This window comes from Mirounga leonina, unplaced genomic scaffold, assembly GCF_011800145.1.
Source record: "Mirounga leonina isolate KUSES-001 unplaced genomic scaffold, KU_Mleo_1.0 Mir_175, whole genome shotgun sequence".
In the NCBI taxonomy this organism is placed as follows: Eukaryota; Metazoa; Chordata; class Mammalia; order Carnivora; family Phocidae; genus Mirounga; species Mirounga leonina.
In genome coordinates, this window is record NW_023270453.1 from 29,067,781 (window position 1) to 29,086,448 (window position 18,668).

Sequence of the window (18,668 nt, forward strand, 5' to 3'; positions counted from 1 at the left end):
TCTGGCTACAATGTATTTTATTTTATTTTATTTTTAAAGATACAGTAGGAAGAGTAAGGGGGGAAAGGAGGCCTTAACTCCGCAAAAAATACCTGACTTTTTATGGCAATGTTCTATGAATCCAGGTAAGATAAAAATCTAGGGGAAATTGGGTTGAGGCCAGATTCGATATCAGTGACCCATTTTTTTTTATGAGCCAAGCCAACTGATGGTATTTTTTCCCTCTCTGATTGAACTGGGAAAAAAGTTCTCTCTAGCTCACTATGCAGATATGTCAACAACTTGTGAAAAGAAACAGATCTCTTGGGGCACCCGGGTGGCTCAGTCAGTTGAGCGTCCGACTCTTGATTTCGGCTCAGGTCATGATCTCATGGTCATGAGCTGGAGCCCCGCATCAGGCTCCACGCTAGATGTGGAGCCTGCTTGGGAGTCTCTCTTCCCTCTGCCCCTCCCCCTACACATTCTCTCTCTCTCTCTCGCTCTCTCAAAGAAAAAAAAGGAAAAGAAAAGAAAGAAACAGATCTCTTTCCATTCTTTCCCTGAACTCACTTCTTCCAACCTTTTCTTAACCTCCAGGGCCAAAGAGCCCTGTTGAAAGGTCTGCTAGGGAGTGGGAAACCGTGAAAAGGAGTGGCTCACACATGAGGGTCCACCCAGTCATTGTTAAGATTCTGCATGTATTGTCTATATCAGTCGGCTGCATTTTTCATGGTGTTGTGAGGCTCCCTGATCGAGATATGGGTCCATTATCCATATCAAAGACACAAAGGGAACATAATGAAGTGTGTATCTGTCAAGAATGGAAGCGGGGAGTGCAACATCAAATTCAGGGAGTGGTAAGGATTTCAACAGCTTAAATGGATTACCAAAAATGGAAATAGCAAATCCATACATCTCTGTGAGTGAGGCGGTATCCAAAATCCTGTTCGTCAATGTTTCACTCAAGAGAATAAAGCACAGACAGCTTCACTGGATGCCACCACGACGTACCAATGAAGATTGTGGGGACACAAGACTACAGGCTGGGAGCCGGTGGCCACAAAATGGCTCTAGTCTGCAAGAGCGAGCTCTCTAATAGACAAAGGTTCTTGTGTGTGTGTCTGGAAACGTGTAAGAAATTTGGCTGCCTTTGATCTGTGTCCCCTTTCTCTGCAGTTTTCTTTTGGGGTCAGTGTTTGCCTTAGCCTTCCCAAATCTGGGACAAGCCCATGGATGCGGGGGTGCCAAGGAGAAGGGAATTTGAGTCCCACGATCTTCAAGGTAGCCACTCTCAAAAACTGTTGATGATAACCAAATACTCTACCGATACTTTCCTTTAAAGAAAAAATAAATAATGCTTGGCTCTGTCTCATGTAGTTTCTCCCTCTCTGGACAGGCATATACATACAGTGCTAAAGAAAACAGGATGATAGAAAGTAGAGTCTACCTTGCTCTAAAAAAAAAATGCTTTTATGTCAAAACATAAATTTATGAAATAGTTAAAAGGAGAGTAAGGAATTTTCTCCCTTACAAACCAGTCCACTTGAAGGATAGTCACATTTAAAATATGATTCCATTAATTTTCAATCAGTGTGTGCTCTTCAGACTACCTGTATTTTGTTCATCCGAGTGCTGGTATGAATCACCGTGTGGTCATCATCATTTCACCCTCATATCCAGTAAATAAGTGGCTGTCATGCCAGGGAAGAATGGAGGATGGGATTGAGGTTGCTGAATAAAGGCTTAGAGACTGATTTAAATTAACTGTGGACAGGTATATTTATTTTTTTAAATGTTTTCCAGGCTCTGAGACCTATATCTGCTAATCTCCATTCTATACAATCAAGGCCAGTATCTGAATATGCGATTGTGTTTTCAGCAGATAGTTCCGAGTCAGAGATAAATGACAGATGTTAACTGGGGGTTGGGGGCGGTGGGGAGGGAATTGAGATCATTCAAACAGGACAGGCTTTGGAATGTGCTGATGTCATTACATAGAGCTCACCAAGGTCCTACCTGGTTCCATCCTTTGAGGAAACAAGACAAATACCTCTAATTCCCTGTTAGGAAAACAGTGGTGACCCTGACGTCCACATACCTAGAAAAGCAGAAGGCGAGACCGTGCCATTGCTTCTCGAAACCATGACACTGATCCCCGTCTCCACAAAGGGCACGGAGAAGTCCACCACTTCCGAGCGCTCCTCGTTGATGGTGAGTGAGCCGACCGCCATGACCGCCCGTTGGTAGACCACCTATATGCAAGGCAAAGGAGCACAGAGCCTTTACTTGTCCTTCCCACCATCCCCCCAAGCACCACAGGCGTGGAGTCTTGGATGAGAGCCCGAGGGAGGAAGATAACTTACTTCGCCAATCATCCCATTCCATACATTGTTGACTTTCTTGCCATGCTTCCCGTTAGTCACCAGGTAAAGGTCATAGGTGAACTTCACAGTGCGAGAAAGCTTCTTCAGGATATCGATGCAGAAACCCTTGCAGCATTTCTTAATATTCATGCCCTCATTGGTTGAATTGCTGTAGAAAAAATCCCCGAGACCGTAGAATATCAGCACTGGAAGATCTGTTCACAATTGTTACCTAAGACACTTCCACTGTTTTCCATGTGGGAAACGGAGGCTCAACATGAGGGAGTGGCTTTTTCAAGGACAGGCAGTAGTTAATGTCAGCAGAAGGACAAAGTGTTCTTAATTGTGACAGTAACCATGACAACGGTTAACTTTAATTAAGTGATTATTTGTACCCGTGTACCATGCTTCATGGTAATTCTTGAAATAAATTCCATGGCATTTCTCTTAGTTAATAGGAACTGTTTCCCCATTATACAGATGAGAGTTACTACCTCTTATTTTTAAGTTTATGACACCTAAAGCCTCTTTAGACCAGAGTTCAGGCATATGATCTAAGCCAAATTATAAAAGCTTATCAGAAAATGGAAGAGAGATGGAAGACATGAAATTCTCAGCTGAAGGAGGGTTTTGCTTTTTCCTATCACTGGAGATAGAGGTTTGCAACCAAAGAGAAAGAAGGGTGCCTTCTTTAGGAAAGGCACTTTCCTTCCTGAGGAAAACGTGGCTGAGAACTGGAAGACCCGGGGCCCACCTTGTGCCTGAGTCCATGAACTTAATGTGTCTTGATGGAGTCATCTGTCAGATGAGGGCTCCTTCATAACACTTTCCCTCCCTCCCTACATAGCAGGAAGTATAAAAAGTTGACACTATGAAATAGCAATGTCCTTGATCAAGAAAAAGCCCTATTAAAATATAGAAGGTACTGGCATCTTAAAAGCTATCATCATCTACCAAGGTGACATAGGTTGATTTTTACCAGCCACCTTGCTTTATTTACCTGGCCAAGTCATAGTCGAAGGATGTATAAAAATCAGAAATGTCTTTAAAAAGGAAAGAAAGAGGGTCTTCCAAATTAATAGCTGCTACTTAGACAACTCATGTAGGAAGGTCAAGACCTCTCTGGGCAACATAGCTGGTCCACCTTGTGATGGGGCATTTATTGAGCTCAACAACCTGAGTCATGCATGTCATGACATACGTGCTCTGGATATCCCATTGCTGGTGCATCCACACACCAGACCATTATCTAAGCACTAAAATGATGTTTATGGAAATCCAACATCACAATAGGAAAATACTTGCATTTCCATATCACAGGAAAAAAAAAGTAGGTTACAAAGTGTTCCATATAGAACAGTCCTAGCTATATAAAAACAGATGGGCTTATGAAATATCTGGATGGAAAAACAATGAAATATGAAGCGTAGCTATTTTTGAAGGGTGAAAATAACTTTTTCTCTTTTTCATATTTTTAGTTTTTTTTCCCCCCACAAATTAACTGCAGTGAATATATACTACACATATAATTAGATATATACACACACATCAAGCACCACTGATGTCCATCTATGCCCAGGAACATGGGTAGATCTGACAGTGTGACTTCGAGTAATGGCAGCAGGTTGCAAAATGCCATAAACATGATAGAAATGTGTCCTAAGTACATTAAGTCAATGGCATGTCCAAATACGATTTCCTTCTCAGTATCTATCTGTGGCCCATTGTAAAACATGGCAAGAGCCAATTCTCTTTTTTCTTTCCTGGCCACCATGGGCCACACATTGATGCCTCTTCTCCAACTCTTCCCATCTGCCTCTCCTTTGCTCTCTGCTCCCTCCCTTCTTTTATCACAGGGCCTTCCTTCCCCTGGTCAGGATTCCTGGGAGAGTCTGGATAGGAGTTACGAATGCCCCAGACTTAAGATTCAGGGTCACAGGCACATGGTGGTATTCTTTGGCCTCACTGAGAACCTCAGCCAGTTAATGAGTTAATTATCTCCTCTTGTCTTCTAAAACTAGGTGTATGTCTAGATACAGGTATATGTCTAGATACAGAGGTCATTAATGCATTTTCACCCAACAAGCAACCACTGAGTACCTACTGTATGTAAGACATGGAATTAAATCCTGGGGACATGAGATGAAAAGACACGCAGCAAATGCAACAGACGAATTTCTCATGGGGAAGATGGGAACACAGACCAGCTTGTAATTGGAAACTTCCATCAGTTCCAATCACAGCCCTTGTGTATGTGTGGAGGGGGGTGTGACTTGACTACACAGACATCTGAGAAATGGCGCCCAGTGCAATCTTTCTCCACACCCCACTATCACCACAAGAAAGGGTGACCCATAAAAGCCAATGTGGGGAAAAAGATCCAATAAGGAGTCCAGTTCTTCAGCTCCCTAGTTTCCCAGTGTGGTCAGTGGATAGGATCACAGCCATGGAGGTCAGACAGAGCCGCTGCGAGCTCCTGGGTCTGCTCCTAACAACCAGGAAGATGCAGACAAGTCTCTTCACTAATGAGTCTCAGCTTGTTCCCTTGCAAATTGAGAAGGCTGGTGCTTACCTTGCAGGACAGTTGGGGAGATTAAATAAAATAAAGTATCTAAAGCACCTCTCACATAAGTGCTTAAAAATACACTTCCTCTCTTCTCACCGACCATCTGACAGTTTGGGGGATTAATCGACAGTGTGGCCATTTTTCCTAACATATCAAGCCAGATCATTTTTCCTCGATTTTCTCTTCACGCCTTAACACTCAACTAACAGATGAAAAGGAATGCTTGATTTCTCAGCTCATTTTCTGTTTCCTGTTTTTAGAACACCGATGTGTGTCCTAAAGACCCCATCATTCACCAAAAGTGAGAGACAAAGGGTTTTCCCTGGGAGAATATCACCAAGAAAAATATAACCATGTTACCTAACAGAATCCTTCTTAGAACAAATCATCCTGCCTCAAAGAAATGCAATTGATCTGATCTGTGTTAATATTGGAATGAATGGGTCCCAGCGATTGCCTATGGCTTTCAAAGACTTTAATGTCGCCTAGGTGCGCAGTAAACTTGTCATGTTGCCAAGTGGGAAAAGAGAAGCTACAAGCCCGCCACCTCCCACAAGAACCAAAAATGTGAATTTGAACCTGTTAATCTGTTTATAGTCTCCAGTAAAAAAGTCAGTTCTTTGAAAGAGAGTAATTTATTGGGGGGAGGGGTTCATTTTCTCCATACAAATGTAGCTCAGGACTCGCTGACCTACTGTTGTCAGCTCCGAGCCTTCTGATTTTAAAGATTTAAAGCTCCTATTATTGACTGTGAAGCCCCAGAGGCTCTACTTGATTGGCCCCATCAAAACAAGGAAGGCACTCTTGTCATAAAGGAGGAGCCTCTACTGAGGTAAGAGTCTTCGCTTTGTGCCATCCACCCTGATTTCTTCATCTGCCCAAGTGGTGCTCAAAGAACACCCACCCAAATCAAAATCTCTTTGGACAACTTTCTCACATTTACCCCTTCCGTCTCCCGCCCAGCTCATCACTCTCAAGCACCACCCTGGGTTTCCTTCTGTTTCCCACACTTGCCAATCTCTTTCCTCCCTCAGGGCCTTTGTACCTGCTCTTCCCTCTACCTGGAAGGCTCTCCCCCCATTCTTCACATGTTCATCATCCTTTTCTACATCGTCTTACAACTCACCTCTGTGAGCTAAAGGAGCCCCACGTACCTCAAGTTACTCTTGCCTCACACCACCTTATTTATATTCCTTCACAAGGTTTATCATAACATGGAGCTGTCCTGGTCTTTTATTGGCTGAATTTTTTTTTTTAACTGTGTACACTCCATATTGCAAGATCCCCATCTTTTGTCTTCTCTGTTCCCTGATGTATCCTGCGTGCCCCGCACTGTGCCTCACACATGAACTGTGCTTCATGTTTATTTAATTATTGACTAATCTATTCAGAATTTCAACTCCAATGAGGCTCCTCATTGATAAAAAAAAAAAAAGAAAAATCTTCTCCAAACTACAAATGTGCCTTCATAATACATTTTGCAATCATATTTTTAAAAAATGATCTTTATCCCAAGCACTGAGCTCTTGGGATTTGCATCTCATATAATGACTTATGTTGGAATTTGGGATGCGGGAGGACTGGTTTCCATTCACTCGTGTGTTTAAGCATTATCAACATTGGTGGGACCTGTTTCGTGCTTGTCCCTGGGCATACAAAGACTAGTAAGCCACGTTTCCAATATTTAGGCGGCTCACAGTCCAGGGGGAAAGACAAACTATAAGCCATAAAAGCAGGTGATAGAGGGATCGAGGGGTATGCACTGAATGTTTGAGTTCCTTCAAAGTCATGTGTTGAAACCTTAAACCCCAATATGATGGCATTAGGAGGTGGGTCCTGTGGGAGGTCATGAGGTCAAAGGGTAAGGCCCTCATGAGTGGGATGAGTGCCCTTAGAACGAGATAGGAGAGCTTGCTTCCTTTCCGTCTGCTCTCCACCACAGGATGACAGCAAGAGAAGACAGCTGTCTGCACACCAGGCGCCCCGCCGGTGGGCTCCCAGCCCTCAGAACTGTGAGAAATAAGTGTCCCTTTTTTTAAGCCATGCCGTCTGCGGTGACTTGTCACAGTAGCCTGCACAGACTAAGGCACAGAGACATACCCAGAGTTCTGTGGAAGGAGGGACGGTAAACCCAACTTGGGGAGGGACTTAAAGGACGCGGCAGAATTAGCCAGATGAATGGAGGTGCTTGGAAAATACTGGCAAAAATACTTCATGGGAGGCCTCTTCCTTTCGTGAAAATCCCTACGAGGGCATGTTTTTCTTTGTGTTTGTACTAGAAAGACTAGAATCAGGGCCTTGGACTTGGTCATGAAGCTTTAGGCTTCCCGTCAAGGGTGATAGGTTAGGGACAAAACTTCACCAGGAGCTCTCACAAAAACTGTCAGTTCTTCCTTCGGTCGTTAGTAAAAGAGGAAATGGCACAGCTGTGACACTGGCTTGCTGTCGGTGAGCGAGGAGACCACCAGGAGGCCAGGTCCACACTGATCACAGCACACAGCCATACGGAGCGTGCACCATGACCCCCAGCTGGAAAGACGTTTCCAAAGTTTTTGAAGAGTTTGTATCTGGGATATATAAAAAAGATGGAAGGGAGGAGATGTGCAGGATTGGAGGAGGGAGCAGTCAGAAAAATAAAATATATATATATTTTTAAGGTGAGACCGAGGGGGAGGGTTGTTTGAGCACAGGGGTTAAGAATATGGCGGTGGAGTCAGATGGATGAGCATCTTGAGTCCTAGCTCGTCCATTTATGAGCTGAACGGCTCTGAGCATGGTTCTGAATCTCCCCAGAACTGTTTAAATATCTAAAATGGGCAAAGCCACTTACCTCCTATTGCTGTTGCTGGAATTAAATAAGTGTAAACCACCTGGCATAATTCCAGTTATTTATTTAAGTCTTAAAAAATCTAACATTATAGATTATCATCTAGTATTAGAATAGCCTATTTTATATTACACTTTATTAGGATATTTTGGATACCGTTGTTGATGATACGTGCTATTTTTAAAGGATTGGGTGTATTCAAGCGACAGCATCCCTGGACTTACTTGATTTTGACGAACTTCCGACATGGCACGGTGTTCCTCACGCACGTCTCGGTCAGCGGGTCTATGTCTTCCACGATGACAAAGGGGGCCTCCTCCAGGGTGACGATGCTCAGATGGTTGTCGTCTGGCTCACAGTCTGAAAAGGATTTGTACCTCGGCCACACGGCGTGCCTCAGGCTCAGGGTGTGGTTCTCCCACTTTCCCACCTGCATCAGAAAGACAAAGGCAGACCTGTGTTTTCTTGCAGCGCCGACTTCTAGAAGGGCAAGTCCTTCCCCCATATGAGGTCCGAGACAAGAACCCTACCCATCTTGAGGGCTTTTCTGCTACTTACCTCAACATATGCTTCTCTTTATATGCTAAGAAAAATAGGGATAAAGGGAAAGCAAAGTACTGGGTGGACCCCATGCCCTGGCTTCTCCCCTGCTAATTAATATGGCTGTGGTGCCCACACACTGAGATGGGTAGAGCTCCCCAGGTGATCCTAATGTTCTGCCAGAGTTCGGGACCACTGAGGTCTCGAGGGAAGCATGGACTTTTAGAATCAGAGAAGTCTAGGCTGGGATCCCCACCTCTGCCACTTACTAGCTACAGAAACCTGGGCAAGCTCTGAACCACTGTGAATGTCTGTTTTCTCCTCTGTAAACAGCACCACTCCACCTACTTTACAAGGATGTTGTGGCAATTAAATAATACAGTCTGTGAGCAGCAAACAGCACCATGCCCAGCACATAGTAGGGACTCCATACTTTCTAAGTGTAGGAGAGATGCAAGGAGAAGGAGAAATTTTTAAAAGATGCTAAGGGAGGGCGCCTGGGTGGCTCAGTTGTTAAGCATCTGCCTTCAGCTCAGGTCATGATCCCAGGGTCCTGGGATCGAGCCCCCCATTGGACTCCCTGCTCAGCAAGGAGCCTGCTTCTCCCTCTCCCACTCCCCCTGCTTGTGTTCCCTCTCTTGCTGTGTCTCTCCCTGTCAAAAAAATAAATAAAATCTTAAAAAAAAAACCCAAAAGATGCTAAGGGAAAGAGTGTGCAGAGAAGAAGATGACGTGAAAGAGCAAAAAGGCAGGAGGATTGACAGGAGCGTCAACACGAGGAGGACGCGCGGGAGAGGAAATCAGGAGCATCATTTCCACCTCAGATCATGGTTCTATTTAAGTTGCAAATTAAGGTGAACTGTTATTAATCCGGCTCGGAGCAGAGACTTTCAGCGCTTAGCGTGCACCAAGACCTGTCAAAATAGAATCGATCTGTTCCCTCCGAGCAGCAGTCCTCATGTTAGCGAAATCAAATTGAAGGCTGTATGTTTTGAACCTTAATTTTATTTGACAGCTTATTGGCACTATTCATATACACCCTGGGAGAAAGCTGCTCCCGGCATCGCGCTTCTTCCTTCCTCCCGCTCCCCTGTGCAATTGCTTGACACCACAGGTCAGCGCTTATTTGTAATACCAACCTCAAGGAAGCACCTCGTCTGAAAAGCTAAGTGCCGAGTTCAGGCTCGTCTGTGTTGATGTGACCCACTCACCTCCCCTCCCGTAATGTGAGTGTCGCCAGAAATGAATTTCAAGCCCGTAAAGAGAATTCAGACACGCTGGACACCCAAAGGGGTGATGGGGTGGCAGCAGAAAAGGCAGACAGTGCGCTCTCAGACCGTCTTGGAAAACGTTTGCTGTTTATAGTGAAACATTCCATGTGGCCAATTACAGAACTGCCCAGCATCACCGATTCCTTCCTTTTTAAGATAGGAAGGGCCGTAGAAGAGTTTGGTCAAATAAACATGCTCATCTACCAATGTCGTGATGTGTAACACAGGCTGGGGAGAATGCTGAGCCCGTCAAATTGCTCATTCACTCAGTGCGGATTTATTAAACACCCACTATGTGCTGGTACCAGCCCGGGAGCGACGATGGATAAAACTGAATGGTTCCTGCCTTCTTGGAACCATCAGTCGGCTGCGGGACAAAGACTAAACTAATAATAATAAATAAGCAAGTTAGAAAAAAAGAGATAGCCAAGCTTTTCCTTTTGGGACGTTACCTCAGTTCCTTTTCCTTCCACTTCTCTCGGAAAACTCAAACCTTCGAGAGAGGCTGGGTAGTTCAGTTGGTATGAGAATGGCTTTTGGCGTCACGTAGAACTAAGTGCCGACGCCGGCTTCACTCGTTTAGCTGAGTGGCCTCGGGAAAGTGACTTAACCTCTCTGAGTTTTATGTTCTCTCTCTACAAAATGCAGATAGCAACAGGACATGCCCTTAAGGACTGTAGTGAGCTTCCGATGAGGCAAAATGTTTAGGAAGCATTGAGCACAGAACTTAGCGTGTAACATACATGGTAGCTGCCATTATTTTATTATTGTTGTAATAATAATTCCCTAGTAATATAGAACTCTGCACCTGTCCACCACAGCTCTTTGATGCTCTCATTATAACAGTGTCATTTTTGAGCACTCCTGTGTCATCAGGAAATGTATATATCACCAATGACTTTGATGCACACAAATCCCAAGGGTAAGGATTAGTCTTCCAACTTTGCAGTTCAGAGAATGGAAGCACAGAGACATATAAACTGTCCAAATGCAGCTGGGAAGCCATGGAACCAGAGCCATACCACAGGGCTGTGTGAACCCAAAGGTGCTTCTATTAAGTCATCCAGATTTTGCAACCGTTATAGCTCAAAGACTCTTCCACCCCTGGAGAGACAGCTCCCGGGAAGCCCCCGGAAACATAAATTAAGGCAAAGACCATTTAGCCAGCACTATCTTTGGTGATGTCATTGGCCACATCACTGTACCCTACACCGTGAAGTCAGGCGAAGGTTCCCGTCCAAGACTGACTCCCAGGAGAGAGGCAGCAAAGGTGTATGTGTTCCTGGAGTGTAGTAACTCCCCAAGTCTCTCCTAAGTTATGCTCTCCCTTCCCATGTCTAAGTAAGCACCCAGTGGGTCGGCCGAGGAGGGTGGAAGCAAGTGGTGGGTGGAAAAACAGAGCCAAATCCCCAAGCCCCCAAATCCCCGCTCCAGGATTCTATATACCACATGGGGAAAAGAGACTTTCCCCTCCTCTGTGCATTTTCACAAGGGGCTCTAACTGAGTCAGTCCAGCGCTTGTAGACAGAATTAAGAGAGATTCATTCGCTTCCTAAGTATTTATGGAGTGGCCACTAGGTGTCAAGCATGGGATTAGGCACCGAGGAGGCTGGAGAACATGCAATGAACTTTTTCCCTGCATGGAATTTTTATGCTAATAGGGAAGACAGATATGAGTCCAAAAGCCACACAAAAATACATCATACAAACTGGGTGGAAGAAAGAAAACAATGGGTCTAAGAGAGCAGACAGGGGAAAGAAATCACAGAGGGCTTCCCTGAGGAGGTGGCATTTGAGCGGGGATGGGAAATCCCAAGTTGAGTGGGTGAGGGGCTGGGGGAGTGAAGGGAAGGGAAAGCACCCCATGTAGGCAGGGGTTGGATGATGCAAAGCTTTGCAGGTCCTCGTAAGGAGCTGAGATTTACCCTACGAGTTCATCCAGTCTGTTGGCCAGGAGGGAAAGGCTGGATGGAAGTGACCAGGGATATATGTCCATATGTAACCTGCCTGAAGGAGGAAGCTCTGTGCTCTCTCAGTGCATCTTTGTCTTCTCTTTCATGATGAAAAATTTTAAACTCCTACAAAAGTGAAACAGTATAATGAATCTCCATGTTCCCATTATCTAGCTGCAGTAATTACTAACTCATGGCCAATCTTGTTTCGTTTATATTGCCACCCACTTCTGTATCACAGTGAAGGAACTCCCAGACATGGTAACATTTCATTCATAAATCCTTAATTCGATTTAAATATCTAATCTCTATTTGCTTAATAACATTATACCTCCACGAGCTATGTGTTTCGCTGATTAGATTAGGATTCCCCCGTCTAGGAGGGATTTTATGCAGACACCGATTGGTTTTGAGGTCCGCAGCTTCTAACTCAGGGCCTGGCACAAGGAGGGACTTAATGGACAGTTATTGATGGAATGAAGGAACACGCGACCTGAATTTTTAAAAATGTCCATGAGTCAGAACATACTAGTAGACTGATCGATGTGTCCATATTGGCCTCAGCTATGGGATCTTGTGCCCTAAGCACAAAACTGAAGTACAAAAACCTCTGTTCTCTCCCTCACTCATGCTTCACTTCGAATTCGGCCCCCCAGACACAGAGCCATTGAGAGTGACTATATTACATGTTCCAGACGGAGCCAAGACCATCATGTCAATGCCAATTTAAAAGGGGCTGTGATCGCTCTGAGGGGTTCAAGAGAATGGCAAGCTTCAATGGAATAAACCATGAATTGAGAAGAAACTTCAGTCACACCATCTCTGCTTACCTCGGTGTCCCCAGGCACTAAATGGGCACAGAATATGAATGCTCCATGTGCCTGTCTCTAAAGGTCGTGTCCAAGACAGAAGAACCACGTGCCCTCTGAGGACCGTAGCGATCAATCTCTCTCCCTGCTTCTATTTTGCGCTGATGGTGACTGTCCTGCTATTCTCTAAACTGGACCTTCTTCTGGCTCCCGATCCCCTCCAGAATCATGCACTTGCCACGGGGCAGAGTCTGTAACTTTAGATCAGCAGGTCCCGCCTGCCCCAGAGAAGTTAGTGCATTCCCAGGCTGCACCACATTTCCTCCTGGGGTAAGTTTTCAAGGCATCAGAGCAAGTGAAGTGATAACGGTCTTGGTTGAACACGTAGTCCTATTTCTGGTGCTCATAGGGAAAATGGAATTCCGGGAGGCCTTGCTAAACTTCCAGTTAGATCTCCACGTGACCGGGACTGGAAGGTGCACTTGAGCGTGTGTGTTGGATATGGGCACATATCGATCCATCGACTTTCCCGGATCAGCCTCAGCCCTACAGGACCCCTCTCTTCTCTCCCGCACATGGAACAGAGGGAAAGGGCTCAGAATCATTAATACCATGAGCTTCGGAGTCAGACAGGTTCAAATCCCACCACTGCCCTTAGCTGTATGACCTTGGGCAAGTCACATAACCTTTCTGAACATCAGTTTCCCCAACCATCAAATCAAAGTATTTCAATTTCGTTATGTCGTTGTGAGAGTTATAAGCAAGACAAGGATGGCAAACATCCCTGAATGGAATACCCAGTTCCGGGCGCACAGCAAGTTCTCCATATGGGGCACTATTATCACTAATTCAACATCTATTAAGCCTCTCTTTGGGAAAACGGTGAGCCTCCGCAGCAGAAGCACCAGCTGAGTTCCCATGACAACTTACCTTTGACCTTCAATCTCCTTGGGTCTCAGTCTCCTCATCCGTAACAGATATGGGGGTGGTGGTGAGGGTAGACCAGATGATCTCTAAGGTCTTTGCGACCCAAGGTTCTATACGATGTGCAACAAAAGTTGCCCCCCCCCCCCAGCTCACTCCTTATCGGGATCAGGGCAATGGATAGATCATTAGAAAGGGCTCAACAAAGGCAGCACAGTTCACAACTTGATGCTTAATTCAGGAGAGTGGCCATGTGCCAGCAGAGGCCAGGGAAATGACATGCCTCACTCTGAATAAGACAGGATGGTTCTGAGAACCAAGCTGGAAGACCAAGAAGAAAGAATGAGGTCACCAGAGCTGTCTTGGTTGGGAGCTCTCTGCTGCACAGAAGCCAGTGGTGCTCAGATCTGAAGCTTCCCTCCAAGCTGACTCTTGCTCATTCTGTACACAGGGGCATGGGTTCAAATCCTGACTTGGCCAAGCCCTAGCTGGGGTAACTCAGACAATGATGATAAAGTCAATCGTGAACATTTACCAGGCGCTTTACTATATGTTTCCAGCACTGAGACTTTATCATGAATTATCCGACTCGATTCTCAAAACAACTCCAGGAGGTGGGGAACAATGACTATCCTTATTGCTTGGTGGTAAACTGAGGCCCAAAAAGATGAGGTGTCTTGTTCAGGTCATAGTATAAAGGTCAAAGCAGGAATTTAAATCTGGCCAGTAAAAACTCAGACCACTGCTTAATCTCTATCTTCCTCTATTAAATTTGGTTTCTTCATATTTTAAAGGTAAATAATAGTGTCCACCTTACAGACTTAAAAATAAGTCTTTCTGGGTGCGCCTGGGTGGTGCAGTCGGTTGAATGTCCAACTCTTGATTTTGGCTCAGGTCGTGATCTCAGGGTCGTGAGATTGAGCCTCACATTGGGCTCTGCACTCAGTGCAGAGTCTGCTTGGGATTCTCTCTCCCTCTCCCTCTGCCTCTCTCACTCATGCTCTCTCTAAAATAAATAAAATTAAATTAAAATAAGGAAAGAAAGAAAGAACGAAAGAAAGAAGGAAAGAAAATAAGTCTTTCTGCTTCCACTATTCTGAGAGCTTTAAATATTAATTCGTGTAATGCTAAAAATAGACTGATGAATAAGATATTATACTATTATTACCCCATTTCACAGATGAGGGGACTGAGGTGTGGGGTTTAAGCAGTTTGTTCAGTTCCCATGGCTTGAGAGTGGGAGAATCAGGATCTGAACCCAGGACTTGTTTTTAAGTCAGTGAGGAAATGCAACTAGAAGTTTTTGCTGAGGCAAAAAAAAAAGGAGAAAACTTTGATAATGCAGAAATCTGACAAACACCACCTCAGCCAGATGATTAAGGTCAGTACCAACAGGGACAGGTCCTTTTGTTAGTATGTCCCCTTGATACAATATGATGACACTCCCAAAACACATAACCTCGGTCTAATCGTAAGAAAAATATCAGAAATATCCCAATTTAGGGGTATCCTAGAAAAGAGCTGACCGAAACTCCTCAATACTGGGAAGGTCATCAGAATATAAGGAAAAGCCGGGAAATTGTCACAGCCAAGAGGACCCTAAGGAGACCCTGTGATTAAATGTAGTGGGGTGTCCTGGATGAGATAGTAGGATGGCACAGGAAAAAGACATTAGATAAAAGCCAGGGAGATCTGAATAAAGCACGGGCATTAATTAACAACCACGTATCAATACCCGTTCCTGGAATGGGACAAACGCCGTGTTAATGTCAGGCGTTAGTAATCAGAGAAGCTGGGCATGAGGTGTATGAGAACTCGCTGTACTGCCTTCACAACCTCTCTGTAAATTTAAAGCTATTCTATTTCTTTTTTAATTTTTTAAAAAAGATTTTATTTATTTGTCAGAGAGAGAGAGAGAGAGCACATGCAAGGAGCCCAACATGGGTCTTGATCCCAGGACCCTGGGATCATGACCTGAGCCGAAGGCAGATGCTTCACCAACTGAGCCACCCAGGCACCCCTCGTTAAAACTATTCTAAAAGACAAAGGTTATTTTTTTTTTTTTTCTGAATTCAAAAGAGGGAATTTTTTTAAAAAGCAGATATACTCTGAGAGAGACAGAGTAGCAGAGTTGCCAAAACTGTGAACTCTGGAGCCAGGTGTCCTGGCTTCAGATCCCAGCTGTGCCACTTGGACAGAGAGCTGAGCCCTGAACCACACGGGTTTGAACTGCGTGGGTCCAGTTATACGTGGTTATTCTTCAATCAAGACAGTGCGGTATCATAAATGTATTTTCTCTTCCTTGTGATTTTCCTCATCACATTTTCTTTTCCCTAGCTTACTTTATTGGAAGAATACAGCACGTAATACATAGGGCATACACAATACGTGTTAATCAGCTGTTTATGTCCTCAGTAAGGGTTTCAGTCAACAGGAGGCCATTAGTAGTTAAGTTTTCGGGGAACTGAAAGTTATACATGGATTTTCAACTGCGTGGGGTAGGGGGTGGGTGCCCTTAACCCCCCTGTTCGAGGGTTGTATTGCTTTGCTGTCTTTCTGCTTCAATGGCATCATTGAAAAAATGACATGATGACAGTAGTATAATTCCTAGTTTTGCTGAGAGGACTAAATCAGTTATTCTAGGGAAAATGCAAGGAGGAATGCCCAACACAGGGGAAGGTACTATATGTTGTTTTGTTGTGGTTTACATCAATGAAAAAAAAACTTTTAAAGGTGAGTTCATATTGGGGCACCTGGGTGGCGCACTCAGTTGAGCGGCTCAGGTCATGATCTCAGGGTCACGAAATGGAGCCCCACATCATCGGGCTCTGCACTCAGCGGGGAGTCTGCCTCTCTTTCTCTTTCTCCCTCTGCCCCTCCTCCCCATGCTCTCTCTCTCAAATAAACAAATCTTTAAAAAAATAAATAAAGGGGAGTTCATATCATTTCATGTTTTAACTCCATAAAAAGATTTCTTCTTTCTTTTTTTCATAAAAACATTTCGTGATACTAACCTGAGTTAGCTTTTTTTTTTCCCCCTCATTGGTGATTCTGGCCACAAGTCACCATCTCCACATTTCCCCCTAGGGTTCAATAACAGCCTTCTGCTGTTTGCGTGCCCATCGTCAGTTTTCCATGTTTTTGGTGACAGCATGTTGGTTTTCCTTTGTAGAGATCCCTGACTCCAACTTCAAGAATAGGCACATGGCCCTTACTTGGCACATTGGTGCATTTGGCTCCTGAGCCACAGTGATTGGCTCAGGAATGTGCATGTGACCTAGACTGAGCCAGTGGGAGTTTTCTCTGGGACTTTGGGATGATTGGCATAGGATGGTCATGACAGAAGAACCTATCAGAGAAAGGCTGCAGAGCTAAGCAACAGGAAACAGCAATAACATCTGAACGGCACTGCTTGAGCTTTTACAATCAAAGTTGACATTCACTGGGCTCTTGGTATGTATTAGGCACTATTCTTAGCACCATTTTAATTCTTATAAATACTCCATACACAATGAATAGGTGCAGGCAGATGATTTTTATCTCTACCATGAATTTTTTTTTTAATTAAAAACAGTCCCAAACTCATCCAAATGGGCTGTGTGGGAGGAGGAAAAAAATCTTTACCTTCAAAACAAACTGAATTTTGGTGATAAACCTTGGAGTGTTTTCAGCAAAAATAGTGAGGTTTTGAGGACAAAGAAAAATAATTGACCTCTGATGGAGAAAAGCGATTCTGTTAAAAGAACTAAAAAAGGGGAAATTAACTTTGTAATGATTTTTTTATCCGTTTTTATTAATAAAATTTAAATACAGTGCCTTTAGAAAGCTAATTGCTCTTCAGCTCTTGGAAAATGTTTTGTGAAAGGGCAGTGATTAGTTATCAAAATGTTCAGTCACTATTTTCTCAGAGCAGAGATAATTTTCATCTCCAGAAACTGTCTGTTACAAGTTAATGTTCACCCCTTCATGTCTGGGTAAATGCAGAGAAATGGCACAGAGGTCACAGTCAGCTGGGAAAAGGTTAATAGATGTTTGTGGTGCGCCTTTCACAGAGATGTGTTTGATTTTATTAGATCTGTTCACGACATGCTTACAAGAGACGATTAAAATCTCTTCATAACTGGTCTCCTAAGCCACCCCTAAAAAACATATCAAAACGCCAAAATCATACATCAACCCCTACTCAAATCCTTACAGAATCATGCAGACTCTCCTTAACATGCACGGAACCTACACTAACCAGTCGATCTCACCATATTCTCTGCTCTCTGCTTTCTGGCACTTTTCCTCTCTCTCAGACACCCTATGCACACTCTCACCCATGTACACATCCAAACACACACACTCTCACACCTACACAGACTCATCTATGTATATACGTACAGATATTTATCATTATACCTAAGCATCTATACATAAACCCAAAGACAAACCCACACCTGTACATACACTCATACCTACCCAAACTCACAATACAGACATATATACACTCACACCCACCAACACATGCACAACTACACATCTATGCAGACCCTGCACACACATACTCACACCTCTACACACCCACCATACTAAGCCACAATAACGCATACACTTTTCAGTTCTCACCAAACACACCCTGCTTGACACCCACTTCCCTGCCTTCACCTGCACTGTTCCTTCTACCCCAAACGCCCCCCCCCGCCTTGGCACCTCCACAAACTGAAATCCTACCCGTGCTTCCCAGATCCAGCTCAAATACCACAGAGCCCAACTCTCCAGCTGGAATGCATTTCTGAATTTTCTGTGCCTCCAGAACATTCTCTCCTGCCCTTGACTTCTCAAGGGGAGGCGTTTGGGGTAGAAGGACAGTGCAGGCGAAGGCAGGGAAGTGGGCTCAACCCATGCATCTAGTGCTTTACTGTTGCAGGCCCTGCAGGAGGTGTGGAGACTGCAATCATGAACAGTGCAGGCCTGGCCCTTATCCTCAGAGTTTCCACTCTGGTTGGAGAAGAGAAGTCAAAGCTCAATAGCAGTAAAGAGAGATAATGGCCATGCTGGGAGATAACAGGATGCTGCCAAAGAAAGAGATTCCTGCTCTGGAAGGGGACCAAAAGATGCTTCCAACAGGTAGTGACTTCCGACTCTGAGCCAGACCGGTGGAGCTGGAGTTTGGCTTGCTAAGGGGTTCCATCTTTATTCTTAGGGCAACTGAAGTGGGTGGAGGGGCAAGGGCAGGGATTATTGAATCCTTTTCATCAGGGGAGGGACAAAATCAACCTGATGTATTAGAATACTTCTTCCCGAGGCAGTGCAGAGAAAGGGTTTGTGGCTAGAAGATTTTGAAGGCAGAGTGATGGGCTGGGAGGCGGCTGCATTCATCTGCATGAGTGGGACACGGGACCACATTGGTGAGACCAGCATGAACTTGAGATCTCCAAGTGGTACCATCAAGAGA

The 18,668-nt window shown here is 44.6% G+C and overlaps 1 protein-coding gene across 2 annotated transcripts in view; it reads right to left on the reverse strand.

Annotated features, from left to right (window-relative positions):
* GRIN2A (glutamate ionotropic receptor NMDA type subunit 2A) overlaps positions 1–18,668 on the reverse strand; it is a 367,624-nt gene that overhangs the window by 72,809 nt on the left and 276,147 nt on the right. For both annotated transcript variants that reach the window (XM_035022254.1, XM_035022255.1), the window contains 3 exons: positions 7,960–8,165; positions 2,343–2,511; positions 2,078–2,231 (listed from right to left, as the gene is read on the reverse strand). In XM_035022254.1, coding sequence (XP_034878145.1) covers positions 2,078–2,231; positions 2,343–2,511; positions 7,960–8,165 — 529 coding nt within the window. The remainder of the gene's footprint in view (positions 1–2,077; positions 2,232–2,342; positions 2,512–7,959; positions 8,166–18,668) is intronic.